This window comes from Anoplophora glabripennis, unplaced genomic scaffold (assembly GCF_000390285.2).
Source record: "Anoplophora glabripennis isolate ALB-LARVAE unplaced genomic scaffold, Agla_2.0 scaffold439, whole genome shotgun sequence".
NCBI lineage: Eukaryota > Metazoa > Arthropoda > Insecta > Coleoptera > Cerambycidae > Anoplophora > Anoplophora glabripennis.
The window spans coordinates 97,128-111,963 of NW_019416577.1; the positions used below are offsets into that span (position 1 = coordinate 97,128).

At 33.5% G+C, this 14,836-nt stretch overlaps 2 protein-coding genes across 2 annotated transcripts in view; both read right to left on the bottom strand.

Annotated features, from left to right (window-relative positions):
• Positions 1-449: 449 nt before the first annotated feature.
• The window catches only part of LOC108908092 (zinc finger and BTB domain-containing protein 49), a 191,739-nt gene continuing 177,352 nt past the window's right edge, over positions 450-14,836 (bottom strand). The window contains exons 5-6 of the mRNA XM_018712014.2: positions 5,036-5,660; positions 450-1,044 (exon numbers count right to left, since the gene is read on the bottom strand). Of these exons, the coding sequence (XP_018567530.1) occupies positions 608-1,044; positions 5,036-5,660 (1,062 nt within the window). The 3' untranslated portion in view covers positions 450-607. The remainder of the gene's footprint in view (positions 1,045-5,035; positions 5,661-14,836) is intronic.
• On the bottom strand, positions 10,074-11,467 carry LOC111691735. The gene is made up of 3 exons (XM_023454992.1): positions 11,229-11,467; positions 10,948-11,169; positions 10,074-10,891 (listed from the first exon to the last, which is right to left on the bottom strand). The coding sequence occupies exons 1-3, from the start codon at positions 11,397-11,399 to the stop codon at positions 10,244-10,246; spliced, it is 1,041 nt and encodes a 346-aa protein (XP_023310760.1). The 5' UTR covers positions 11,400-11,467; the 3' UTR covers positions 10,074-10,243.

Sequence of the window (14,836 nt, forward strand, 5' to 3'; positions counted from 1 at the left end):
TATTTTCTTCACGTTGGCAATAAAATTTTGATAAAAATAAAAGTTATTAAAACAATAAGACAAGATTACAATAAAACACGTTTTGTTTCACCAGCTGGTGATTGGTGTAATTTTTCACATGATTTTATTTAACGAATCAGCGATCGCATTATGTCAAGCGTAGACGCAGTGGTTTGTCTTTGTTCATTGTAAACGAATCAATAATATTGATTAGGTACGCTAAGATTTAGTCGCTACCAGTTGTGCGATGTTGGGTTGCCTAAACTTGGCCTGTAATTGTTTATGAAGACTGTATTGTTAGAGGATTTTACTCTTTTTGTATCAAACTTTAAAACAGATTTTATAAAATAGTTATTTTTTATTGTCACAATTCAATTTATTTTATTTTGTTTACTAAAGAAAAATACCATCTATTATGTTGCGGTCTTAGTATTTTATTAAAATATTACTTTCTATTAATAGAAAACTGAATATGTGTTGACATATATATTATTGAATATATGTATTTCAACTGAATAGGTGTTGGCATATATTTTATTATATCAGCTGAAAAAAAAAGAAATATATAAAGTAACCTGCAAAATTGATGTTACAGAATTGGAGCCTATTAGCGAGGAGTATTTATGTGTGTAGTTAGATGCTTTGAGAGATAATCGGCTCTAGCAAAGCATTTTCCACACATATCACAGTGATAAGGCCGTTCGCCAGTATGAATACGTAAGTGGCGCGTTAAGTCACTCTTACCACCAAATGCTCGACCACAAAACAGACATACAAACGGTCTTTCCCCAGTATGTTTTCTTACATGCAATTTCAAATTTTCTTTTGATCTGACACACTTCCCGCAAAATGGACAAGCAAATCTTCTTTCCCTCTGTCTTTCCACAGAATCAGCCCTTAAAAAATTTATTATTGAGCTTTCCTGAGCATTACGTAACAAATCAGCATTGCTCGTGGTAGCTCCTTGATACGAAAACGCCATAGAGTCAATTGTGTCATCCTGTTCTGCCTCAGTTTTCTCAGCATCTGATGATGTCCCTTCTGCTAAAAAAGTAATTGGTCTGTAATTGTATTTAATTATTATATCCTATACTAAACTCATGGACAAAATTAACACCCCACTAACATTTTTTAAAAACATTTGGAGATAGTGATAACTTTCAATCTACTAACTGATTTACAAGTAGGCTTTGGACCTCCTCCAACAATTCAAGTACATACTGTTTTGTTTTACAATTACAAACGTGAGTTAATCACGTTTCGTCACAATTGATTTATAGGCCAATCAATAGAGCAAAAAAAAGTAATATCTTGACAAAAATACTAACAGCATCATTTAAAAGACAGTCCGTAGATATACTCTGATGTATTTTCGACTCGCAACTCACATTAATTAATTTGTTATTAACATTTTGGTGCAAGAAACGCATTTCTTTTTTAGTTTCTTGCTTATAAAACCAACTGCTAGAGCAATCTCAATTCCGTAAATGAAAAAGTTGTGGGAAATTGTAATTGTGCAAAAACTAATAGTCCGATAGCGCCTGCACACTTAAAGTTGATATAACTATCTACTTCTGTGCCAAATTTCAGCTCTTAATCTTCATAAATGACAGTTATGAATTTTTGAAAAAAATTCCGAATTTTCCGGATTTTCTCCCGTTCTAATTAACGGATCAAATCGCTCGAACTCTCATTTTCTTCGAAATTTAATTTCCTACAACTTTTCCATTTACGGAATTGAGACTGCTCTAGTAGTTTTGGTTTTATATGCAAAAAACTAAGAAAAAAACGCGTCTTTTTGGACTAAAATATTAATAACAAATTAATTAATGACAGTTGCTAGTCGAAAACACAGAGTATATCTACGGACTGGCGTTTAAATGATGGCACAGTTGGCACGCTGTTAGTAGTTTTGCCATACAAAAAAACTATATTGACTGGCCTATCAAAATTTATTCAGAAACTACTGATTAGGGCAAGTTATTAAGTTAATTTTTATTATCGGTTTTATCACATACGTGCTTTAAAGTTTATTTAGGAGTGTATAACAGTAGGAAAATGAATCAACAAATTTGTCGGTGGAGGGGGCAGTACGGACATCAACTCTGCCGAATGATGGATACTCGCTGCGTTATGTCGTCGGTGGGTTAGGAAAAAATCATTCCTTCATATTAAGTCGCATGGTAGATTTAACGAAACAGGAATTTACGTTCGAAGGCCAGGACAAGGGACGATGTACCAATCAAAGAGTTGACTGTTTTCTGAAACAATCTGCTCTTGGAAACCGGAGAATCACTAGAAATGTGTTAAAAAACGAACTATTACTGGTTCATAATGTAATATCTTCTCCAACAATCAGAAGACGTTTAAATCAAGACGAAATTAAGGAGCAAGATACCGGCAAATTTTTGGTTCATCTGCTTCGACGCTCGTATAGAGTTGATCCCTATACGTGCGAGGTCTATGAATGCGAATTACTACTTGGAAAATATCATACTTAAACACGTAATGCCATTTGCTCTTTTTGTGGGTCCTAATTCTTTTTTCATGCAATACAATGCGCCTCCCCACGTGGCTGGACCTGCATGCTGTTAATAATCCGTTAATGGAATGGCCACCTTACAGTCCCAATCTCAACCCTATTGAGTATTTATGGAACCATCTTAAAAAGAAGGTCTGAGGTCTGAAAAATGGGAGAATATTCCCCAGGATATCATTGGAAATTTAATTGCTAGCATAGCGTATGAATGCGGTAATTAAGACCAGAGGAGGACGTACAAGGTACTAACGTCACATTGAATACATTATTTCTATTGCTTTCGGTTTCTTAAATGTTTGATTTATACTCGTGTCTAATTCGTTTTCGACAAAATAAATGTTTGATTTTAAATTAGGTCATGTTAGGCAGATTTCTTTCTCATGTAATTGTATCAACTCATATTTATATTTTTATTATAATTTACCTTAATTTTTTTTCGCATATGTATTATGTATTATTTAAGCTTAATAAAGAAAGTGGTGCGTTAATTTTGTCCAGGAGTTTAATTTGACATATATTTTTTCAACATTAGATCAAGTAACAAAAGGAATTCATTCATATATCATACTATCATTAACTTTATAAAATAGCATATACACAACACTACCTTGTTCTTGTTGGTTGTCTGGAACGTGATGTTACTTTCCTATATTTTTTTAATTTTTATCTTGTTTTTCTAGGATGTATCGCAATAACAATTTGGGAGAAAATACATTATACATCGTAAACACACTACTACTGACATCAGTAGCATTAACGAAAACTTCACCACCTTGCAAACTTTGCATAGTGAGTTCATAACAAATTGGTAAGGCAAATTAATTTTTATGTGGTCACATGAAATATTACTAATAACGATATGGTGAGAAACAACTATTCTGTGGATTGACGCTTCGATCAACATTGAATTACACCCGCAATATCTAGTAAACAGCTAAGATCATTCGTCAGTAGAACCACCAGAGTTAGCTAGTTACTATGCGAGAGGACCACCCATGATTTATCTATTTCAATGTCTTCTACACACATGGTATGAGTAACATTCAAAGTTAAATTGTTATGTTGTCACATTCACCTCTTGTCACAGACAACTTTATAATAATTTTCCAATTAATTTGAATTTCGCTTTCTCATTTTTAATTTGTCAAAATTAAAAAACTTCTCAAAATGTAGCAAATAATTCAAATGAGGTATCATCTAACCCATTAAGGCCCGATACTTTGAGTCTCGATTAAGGCTTGATTAACTAATCAGGCGATTAGACTACTTTATAAAATAAATCAGTGTATCAGCGAGACTCAAAGTACCGGGCCTTAAAACTCTTAGGGCGGGAAGTTTGATATTATTACTTTATAAAAACTCATTTTGTCCAAGAGGATGGTCAAATTTAAATATGAATATATTATGTATTGACACTGAAAACATTATAGTTTTTTTTGTTAAAATACAATTTTCCTAAATTTCTTGAAACTTGTGTGAACCACGGTCTCAGTTAATCCAATAGGTAGATTTAATTCTATACCGCAGGTAAATAATCATTTTATGAAAACAGCTTATACGGGTAGGTATGCCTAAAAAAATGTTATTCGTTCTTTTTAATCATTATTTGACTAATATTATTTGACCATGCAGTTAGTACCTAGTTAGATAACGACATATATTACTTAAGGACAAGATATTAAGAATATTATAATTTATTATATTTTGTTGCAACTTATCATCCCCATCAAATAAAGTTATACATATATTGTCTTATATTTAGGTTAAATGTGTTTTAGGATTAGGAGTGTGTTTATAGAAATTATTATAATATAATAGGCCAGTGAAATTAGGCCGAAAAAGGCGATTTCGCGTTCTATGGTTTGAAGTGACTGATTTTTGTTTTATTATGAAGATAGCTATGAAGATAGCTATACCCGTAGTTCAAGTTGCTGCGCAGTATTAATTATTAACAATAAAAACTGTGATTTTAGCTAGACGTACGGCAAGTTCTGTAGGTTTTTTAAAGAAAAAAAAGTATTTTTCCATTTTTCTGTACGACCAATAGGAACAAAGATACAAGTAAAAAGATGATTTTTCATTAAAATTAGTTTTTATTGTCAATAACTAATACTGCGCAGCAATTTGAGACTACGGGTACAGTATATTTTCATGTATAGGTACCCTTTAAACTACCTATAAAACAAGTCACTTCAAAGCACACAATGCCTCCAACCTTAATTGCCCTGGCCTATAGGATTAACATTTACCTACTCCCTATTTTAGCTAAAGAATGATATGCATGCGCTCTAAAAAAATCGTATAATAGAGATAGAATTTATGGGCAGTTACCTAATTATGTGTATTAAGTAGGTACGTAATTAATTGTAATAACTGAATTTTTCGAAAAACTTCTGAAACTGGTTGAACTTTAATGTTCAACATATTTTAAGGCTTTACATAAAAATCGCTGTACTTAATTAATTTCTAAAATTCTCAGTTACTTTGATTACTTACCTGTAATGTCATCAGTCAGGTCCTCTTTTTTAACAACCACATCATTTTCTTCTTCAACAGTAATAGTCTCGTTAGAACTAGATACTTGATCGTTACTATTTTCATGATTTGTTTTGATGTTTTCACTGCTAGATTCTGTCCTAACTTCCTTAAGCATATCGTTTGTTTTCCCATGAAGTTTTTCAAGTGCATGATTAAGTCTATGCTTCTTAAAAGATTTGAGATATCTAAATTGCATTCCACATACGTCGCATGAAAATAGTTTATCTGCAGGTAAACGGGCTCGATGGTTTTGTTCTCTATGTTTGACATACGCTGATCTATATCTGTAACTTTGACCACATTGTTCACATACGAAGGGCTTGTCTATTGAACTTATAGATCCTATATGTTGAAGAGTTGTATGTTGTTCCAAGAGCCATAAACTAGGAAATGCTGCCATACAAGATGAACATCGGAACATTTCCTCCCCCAAAAGAGCTGGATGCATAAGACCAACCTCTAACAGCGATGTGGGCAATGTTGGAAAAGGAAGAGCAAAAGGGGTTGACGATCTACTACTCTGAGTACTGGATGGCCTATCAAGTACCGGGGAGCTAATACATCTATCGATTTCTAACATTCCCTGGAAAATATGTATTATTTAATGAAGTTGAAAAGAATATAGCTGAGTATGAGCACAAAAAACGCGTCAAGAGTTCTCTTTACTAAGGACATTTTATTTTTAATCGCACTGGGAACTAGCTTTCGCTCGCAGTATTTTTTTCATCAACAAAAGTTACGTTCTCTAACAATATAAAGAAATATCCACTAAAAAGTTTATATTTGGATCCATATTTGGATTGGTTGGTCATGGTCATCTAGAATAGAAGAACGTTGCTTTAATTAATGTTAAAGGTTGATGCCAGTCGGCTTTTGACTGTCCCTTAATTAATGATATTTGTCAAGTTTCGCTTATGAATGGAATTTAGGGCCTACCGACCCTACCGATTTTTGGGCTAATCTTTGATAGAATAATCGGGTACCATTTTTATTTTATTATTAAATGTCAACCAGTTTTGTACATAGTGCATCCAATTCAATTGGGTTATCTAGAAAATTATAGGAGTTAATAGAAAATCAATGACGCAAACCGCAGATTACTATTTTTTCTACTTCAGGGATACAGGGCGTTTTTCAAAAAAGGGCTATCGAAAACCGCAAGATTTTTTTCAAAGAACTCCTTCTTGAACATGATTAGCTCATATCTTTTTTATTATTCATTTATTTGCAATTTAAGGCTGTGTTCAGCGAAATGATCGGACTAGTTCGGTGAAACTTCTTTAGTCAAACATTTCGCTGAACGGCCTTTAGTAACTGTTATTAAAACCTGCCCAATATTCAACTGATTGGGCTGACCAATGAAATATTTGTACGCTGAACGACTTCAGCGACCAGTCCGACCATTGCATGTGATTAAAAATGTCAGTCCAAATAAAAATAGAAACGATTAGCTTTTTTAAACTGTTGTTTTACTGTACCAGAAAAGCAATGGAGAAAAACGAATTCGTTGACGTACAGCAAATATTAGAGTGCGAAAGTTAACAATGAGTATTGTTATAATAAAGGACGTGGCATACACCCTATGGAAATTGGTCTTTCGGTGAAATTTCATAAAAAATTCATGTGTCCTTTTTTATTGCTGATCAAATGTGTTCATAGCCATGAAGTTCCAAATGCCCATCTGTAGGCGGTAGGGCCCACAAAAGTTTTAAGAATAGTGAAAAATTAATATAATTTTGTTGACATAATTTTGCAAATATATTAATATAACATAACATTTTTAATCTCATAATGTTTTAGTAAAATTCGTCAACTAAATCAGATAATCCTACAGATTTACAAGTAAAATAATATTTATATTGAAACAATAATATACAGATTAAATATAAAATATAAATAAAATATGAATAGAAAATATGTTTATAAATGTAATGAGTAATATAAAATCATATAAATAAAAATCGTTAGGTAGAGGAGAAGGTCCGAATATGGGCCATGTACTTATGGGCCCCAGGGCTATTCCTACTAGAACATCTAGCGGCATCACTGAATAATACTTTAAAAGACACTACCTAGTAGCGAACTGTTTTACCGACATTGTGCAGTTGATTTCTTATATTGTTAGAAACAAGTGGTGGTGAATGTGTTACTGGAATTCTGAATATTATCTGAAGGTAAGTTGTTATTATGTTTTATACGATTTTTAGTGACTAGGTATGTTTGTATGTTCACGTAGATATTTTGTATAAAGATCAAAGTTTGTTTTGTTCAGAAAATATTTTGATTCACTTAAACTCTACAATTAATAGGTATCGTTTGTTGAATGACATGCAATGCCGGTAATATGGGCCTTTTGTGGGTCCGAATATGGGCCAGGGCCTATATTTTCCCTTGATTTTGAATTCAGTTATTTTTCCAGGTTGACCATGCCACGTAACAAACCAAAGTTTTCACCAAAGAATTTAAGGAAACAATGGAATTCCGAAGACATGATAAAGGCTATGGATAGCGTAAATAACAAAAAAATTACATTTGTGACTTTTGCAAACAATTTCTTTCTTTTCAATTTCTGTTGTTGCCATTACTCTTTTGTATAATCATTTTTACTAGAAAATAGTTTCCTTTGTTAAACGTAAACTTTTGCATAATTTTTGATAGGAGCCCATATTTCATACACTCTACCCTCATACAAGATATTGTTCCATTTTCATATTTTAACTGATATCTCAGTATTTTTTATCTTTCTGGAACTTTGACGCGCTCATAATTGTAGACGAGTTCTTGATCTAAGTGTTTCCCAATTTTTAGGTGTATTTGTCAAAAAATTTGTTAATAATCTATAAAAAAAAACAAAATAGGGGCCCATATTCGGACCTTCTCCTCTAATATTAAGATAAAAAAATTCATGTGTATTAAAAAAAATGTACGGAATTTCGTGTGTTTATTGAAAATACACACGCACACGCAGGCGTGCTCATACACACAAACAAACTGTCCTTTTCAGAGCAAAATTATGTGCAAAATTCGACTTGACAACCTCCTCGTGGTGTCCATCGGGTTACTCTAATGTTAGTGGTAATTGTCGTTATTCTTTATTTGAGAGCATTTTACAGCTTCCTATCAAATATACGCTAATTATTGTTAAACAAGCTACATTATATGTCAACGAAGTGATATTTGCTACATTATATGCTAAAAAAATTATATTTGAGAGTGAATCAATTTTTCACTGTTTGGCCATGAAGACTTTTGATTAGTAGTAAAACAGGGATAACATACTAATTTTTCAGGAAATTTCACCGAAACACCAATTTTAATAAGGTGTGAGCGGGGTCCTTTCGATTTTATATTGTGCACCTGCTAATTCATTTTACCTTAATTTAAATGTTTAGAAATGGTTTAATTGTTTAAGCATTTAATAGGTTAGGTTATGTAACGGTTATAAATACATATGTTGAAGGGAATTTGTTTTTCAGATATGTTTTTAAAACGCCACAGTCATTGATGATGAGCTTTGTTCATGTACACTGTTTTTAAATGTATTTCTTGCTAATTGCAGATATTATTGAGATATAAAACCAAAATAAAAACAGTTTACTTTTTCTTTATGAACTCAGACGTGTTTTAAAAATATTCTTAATAAAAGCACGTAAAATACAGGGTGATTCATTAACAATGGGAAAATCGAAAGCTGAAGATACTACACGTGAAATGGTGACCAGTGGCGCAAACATGCCTTATCCGAAAGTTGATAGTTTCGGAAATACAGGGTGTTGAAAGTTAAAATTTTAAATCGTTTTTTTGCGATTATTCTGAAATAGTCCAGTATATGCGTAATGTGAGAAGGGTTCACCTTACAAAAAATAGGGTCAAAGGTTTTTTTTTTAATCTTGTTCGGTAAGCTGTGGGTAGTGTAAAACCAAGTTTGCGACCTCGTACGACCTGGGGAAAACTTTTTGTGGGCAAGTCTTACCCTCAGCATAGACATTTTTTCCACTTATTCGGAAAATTTATCTTCTAAGTGACAAGCTGCGCATTATACGTTTTAAACAACGTATTTATAAACATTTGATATACTTTTAGAAATAAAATTCATGCAAAAATATATACTTCTTCAAGCCGGGGAAAAGTGGCAAAGGTGACTCCTATTTTTCAACGTCATCATATCAGTATGACCCTCACTACATTCTGTTTGCACATGCATTCAGTGGTTGTGATACAACCTCATCCCCATTCGGCCATGGAAAGACCAAACTGTGTACCCTTATTGAGAAGAACCTTGAGCTCAAGAAACTTGCTTCAGTATTCTACAAGTCTGAAGCAACCAAAGACGAAATCAACCGTACAGGAGAGAAACTTTTTATGGCACTGTACAATCCTGGAGTGAGCACTAGTCAGGGAATCAACGATATTAGATACCAGATGTTTGTCAAGATGAGTACAAAAACAAAGATCAGCCTACTCAGATTGCCACCTACAAAAGATGCAGCTGAAAACCATGCGTTCCGCACATTCCACCAAGTGCAATGCTGGCTGGGTAACAATCTAGATCCAGTAGAATGGGGATGGAAACGTGACAGTACTGGCCTCATTCCGAACAAAATGAAAAACGATCCAGCACCAAAGACTTTGCTGCAACTAATATACTGCAGCTGTAAGAAAGGATGCAATAGTGCATGCACCTGCAGAAAATCTGGTTTGAATTGCACTAGTTTGCAAAAACTGTTCAGGAATTTCGTGCACTAACACTCAGCCAATTGAGATTGATGAGGGAGACAGTGATGAGGATTGTGTTGAAGCAGATGAGGAACTTGATGTTGAAGCTTGTGAACAAGATTACGTTGAATCAGTTTGTCCGGTACCGGAAACTTACGATCAACCTGGGCCTTCTAAACGTCAAAGACTTAAGTAATTCCCCCATCATTTACCATGTTTTATATATCCATCGTAATGTTTACCCCTTTCGAATAATAAACATTTTAATTTCTGACCGGGATATTATAAGCTTATATCGTCATAGTTACGCTATCAATAAAGAGAGTCATAACTCCCTTGGGACATTATAGATTCTATAATTCCCTCTACCTTTCACAAGTAAAAATAAAATAAAAAATGCTAATATACATATATGTGTATATATTTATGAAATGAAAACTGAACCATATTTTATTTATTTGCGTCATTACAAATAATAAATGTACAATTTTGAAATGTTCCCTGAAAATTACTACCGCCACTGGAAACAATTTCTTCTTTTGTATGGCTGGAGCTTCTGTTCACTACAGTCGAGGTACCTGCCTCTTCTAATGGCAAAGTAGACAACATACGCGCCGTTTTATTTCTCAATTCGATGCTATCCTCCAGATACCCCTCCGCCACCGTGGAACTTTTCCAACCTCCGTGTCTTTTTAAGTTAGTCATAGTTGCTCCTGCATTAGCTAGAGCAGTAGCAGAAGTGCGACGAAGGCAATGTCCCGTATAGGAAGATGGGTTTGGCAATCCTAAATACATTGCGATTTTGCTGGGAATTTTCCCAAACATGTTTTTTCCAATTAGCTGAGATGTACATTTATTTTGTCGGAAGCGCAAAAAAAATCGTTCAATACCTTTAGGACGCAATGACATATAAAGTCTTAATAAAGGCAAAGCAGAGAACTCTTTTTCATCCACAATTGTAAATTTCTTCGATACACCAGTTTTACTTTCCGGTACGTTCACTACCATAACGGAATCCCGGTCCTCTATATCCGATATCTTCATATTCAAAAGTTCCTGACTTCTGCATCCTCCAAAATAACCCATAATCAAAACAACCTAAAACAAAAAAAGGAAATAAATACACACAAAAAGGAAAATAAGAAAAAAATTACCTTATGCAATAAATGAATTTCATTAGGAGCGTTCTTTAGAAATCTGATAACATCATTAGGAGATAAAACAGCAGACTTTTTCGGCTTATAACTCTTACTCTTCCGTTTCAAAAAAGCCTCTAGTTCATTGAACTTGGCGATATCTCGTTTCTCATGTATATTCACCTTCGATTTTAGCATTGACCATTTAGTCCATAAAGAATTCGGACTATACGTTTCTGACTGCAACGAATAAACAAAATTACTACCAAATCTACCGAAAAACATAGAATATTCCTTACCAATTCTTGAAAATATGCCAGTAATACAGTTTCAGTGGCATCTTTTGGCATAACATTATTCCGTGTCAGCCACTCCAGATATATCTTGTATTCTTTTTGGTATACGGCTTCACTTTTCGATGGAATTAATGATTCTCTTGCTTTTTCAGCTTTTTTCAAAATCTGCTCCATTATATTTGGGGTAGAAAACACGTTTTTAACGCAAACACAGCTTGATAACAAAGTTCTGTTTATAAGCAAGTAACAATTCTGTTTATAAACACGTAACATAGCAACAACCTAGCAACAACAAAACTCTTATAATCAATGGTACCTGATTCAAATATACTGGGAAGGTAATAAATTGGTACATTTTTTCCGTTTTAAAAATAAACAATATTTTATTGAAATCGGTCAGAAATAAAATTATCTATGTACCACGGGAATTAATGAGCCTTAATAACCTCAGGCAATTGCTGTCCCTCGGGACGCAAACTTTGCCATCGGTAATTAAGGCCCTTATAATTCCCTAGATACATAAATACCTATAATTCATTGAAGCTTTTACTGTCATTTCCTGTTATACCCAGATGTACCTACATAGAAGGTACATTATGTATATAAATTATATACAAACATATACCTACCTAACAAAATGGTATAAAATTTCAATTTTCCAACGCCGATTTTGACCATGTTACTGGATCAAAATCAAACTTTGAGGTGCCCATTCGACGCATAATTTTATACTCTGTAATTATTGTAATAGTGAGGTTTTCGCTAGAAACCATAGTTTGAAAGTTATAAGCGAACTGAAAAAGTCCGGAAATTTCCTGGTTTTTTTGCTCACTAAAAATTCTCACCAGGTCGTACGAGGTCGCAAACTTGGTTTTACATTACCCACAGCGTACCGAACAGTATAAAAAAATAAAACCTTTTACCCTATTTTTCGCAAGGTGAGATGTACCTATATACTGAACTAAAAATATGTAGGTAAGGAACTTGAAAATTTGTGAAACTATATTTTTTTCGGCGACGAATAAGATGCGTGTTGTAATTTCAGCATTGCTCGTAGAGGGCGCCATTTACGACCAATTTTACCGAAAATTTAGTTTATAACTTTTTACCCTGTATGTCTAACATGAAACTTGATCAAAACCTGAAAGAGCAATCATTTATCTATTAATTGTGTATTCTTGTTTCATTTCGGTATCTCGATCCGTTTTCGAGAAAAATCGATTTAACGAACACTATGTTCTGATAATACGAGAATTTAAAAGCGAAAGAAACCAAGTGTTTCTTCGTGTTATAAATAAAACAAATGAAATTCGTAATGATGATTTAAGGTCAGTGTTCGAGGAATCCATGACATTTACACACTTTACACAACGTTTTCTGAGAGATCTTCGAGTTTGAAACAACATATTGGGATTGCGTTTGACTTCGTTGGCAGCGATTTGTATTCTTTGCCACAACTCTTCACACGAACCAATAGATTCTTCCAAATAGAAAAATGAAGAGGATTTAAGTCCAGACTTCTGGGTGGCCAAGTAAAAATGCTTCCATGGCTTGAAGAAGTTCCACTTTATTTAAGAAGAGACATGGGGTTCATGCACGACGGAGCTTCACCGCATTTTTCTTAGCCAGTGCGTGCATATTTAGATGCAGTTTTTCCAAATCGCTGGGTTGGCCATGTAATCATTTTTGCTTGGCCATCCAGAAGTCCGGACTCCAATCCTCTTGATTTTTCTATTTGGTCTCGAATGAAAGATATAGTTTATAAAGAATCTATTGGCTCGTGTGAAGAGTTGTGGCAAAGAATATCCAACGAAGTCAGACGCAATCCCAATATGTTGTTTCAAACTCGAAGATCTCTCAGAAAATGTGTAAAGTGTATCAGTGGATTCTTCGAACAATTACTTTAAATCATAATTACGTATTTTATTTGTTTTATTGTTAATTGTTGTAATAACACCAAGAAACACTTGGTTTATTTAGCTTTTAATTTATCATATTATCAAAACATAGTATTCGTTAAATCGATTTTAGCCGAATACGTATCGAGATACCGAAATGAAACAAGAGTACATAATTAATGGAAAAATGATAGATCTTTCAGGTTTTTGGTCAAGTTTCATGATAAATGTACAGGGTAAAGAGTTATTAACTAAATTTTCGGTAAAATTGGTCGTAAGTGGCGCCCTCTACAAGCAATGCTGAAATTACAACACGCATCTTATTCGTCGCCTAAAAAAATATAATTTCACAAATTGTCAAGTTCCTAACCTACATATTTTCAGAATAATCGCAAAAAAACAATTTAAAATTTTAACTTTCAACACCCTGTATTTCCAAAACTATTAACTTTCGGATGAGGCATGTTTGCGCCAATCGTCACCATTTTACGTGTAGTATCTTCAGCTTTCGACTTTCCCATTGTTAATGAATCACCCTGTAGATAGACAGCATAACGCCACAGAAGATAATTGTTTTATCTTCTGTGATAACGCTCTGTGTGGCTTAGCATGAAATATTGTCCAACATTCAATTGTCAATAGGATGCACTTAATTATTCTATGTTGCCCGATGTCGATTGATAAATAAATGTATTAGTTATTGCAAAAAAAGATTAACAATCGTTTTTTTTTAAATTTGTATACCCAACACTTTACAACAAAAAAAGATTGTTTTACGAAACTTTCAGAATGTGTAGTCCTAGGCAAGTAGAATAAGTGTATTTTTGTAAAATGCAAAATATTTATTATGTTTAAAAAAAAATTGAGTTTTTCGAAAAAAAAAAAAAATTTTAAAGTTTCAATAAATTATACAGTAATGCACTTACGTGATCCATCTTGGGCGAAAAATCTACCGAAACTTTGACTTCTTTTTTCGGGCCGAAAAATGTAGATCTTTTTTCTTATCGTTGAAATTTAATCGGAATGGCATTATTACCATTTGAAATCTGACATTTTTTTTACAAATTTAAAAAAGAAATGTCCTACGACCAACAGGAGACGAGAATTTTTTTTTTTCAAAAAATAGCTACGACCTCATTTATTAATATTAAGGTCTGAAATTTACACACATTGTAGCTGAATACTTAATAGTCCGGAATTATTGACCCCTTTTTTTACAGTGAAATTAATTTTGTTGGGCCCCGTAAAATGCTTTCTCCGCTCGACAAGTTGATGCGCGTGGTAGGGGAAGAAAGACCGTGACTCAGTTGAGTTCATTACGTAGGATTAACAAATACAACAGTCGCGCCAGTTTTTGTTTTTTGTAATTCTGAACTTTTTTCTCAAAAATTATGCCTTATCGCCATTTTTCGGTCCGACGACATCGACACCTAGAAACAGGGGAATAATGAAAACTAGAGCCCACCTAGACTTCTATTTATGCAATGTTTTACAATACACTTGCCTATGATATAACAACTATAGTAGAATCGTATCCGATGCAAAGTAGAGCAAAAAGTTGTCGGTCTTTTATCAAAGGAAAATCGTGTCATCATTTTTAGGAGGCGTAAGATGAACCATTTCAAATTTAAAATGAAATTCAATGTTAAATCTGAAATACCTCTGCATACGCACTGTGTTCTGGTAGTAGCTGTAGTCGCCCAGGTGCATCGA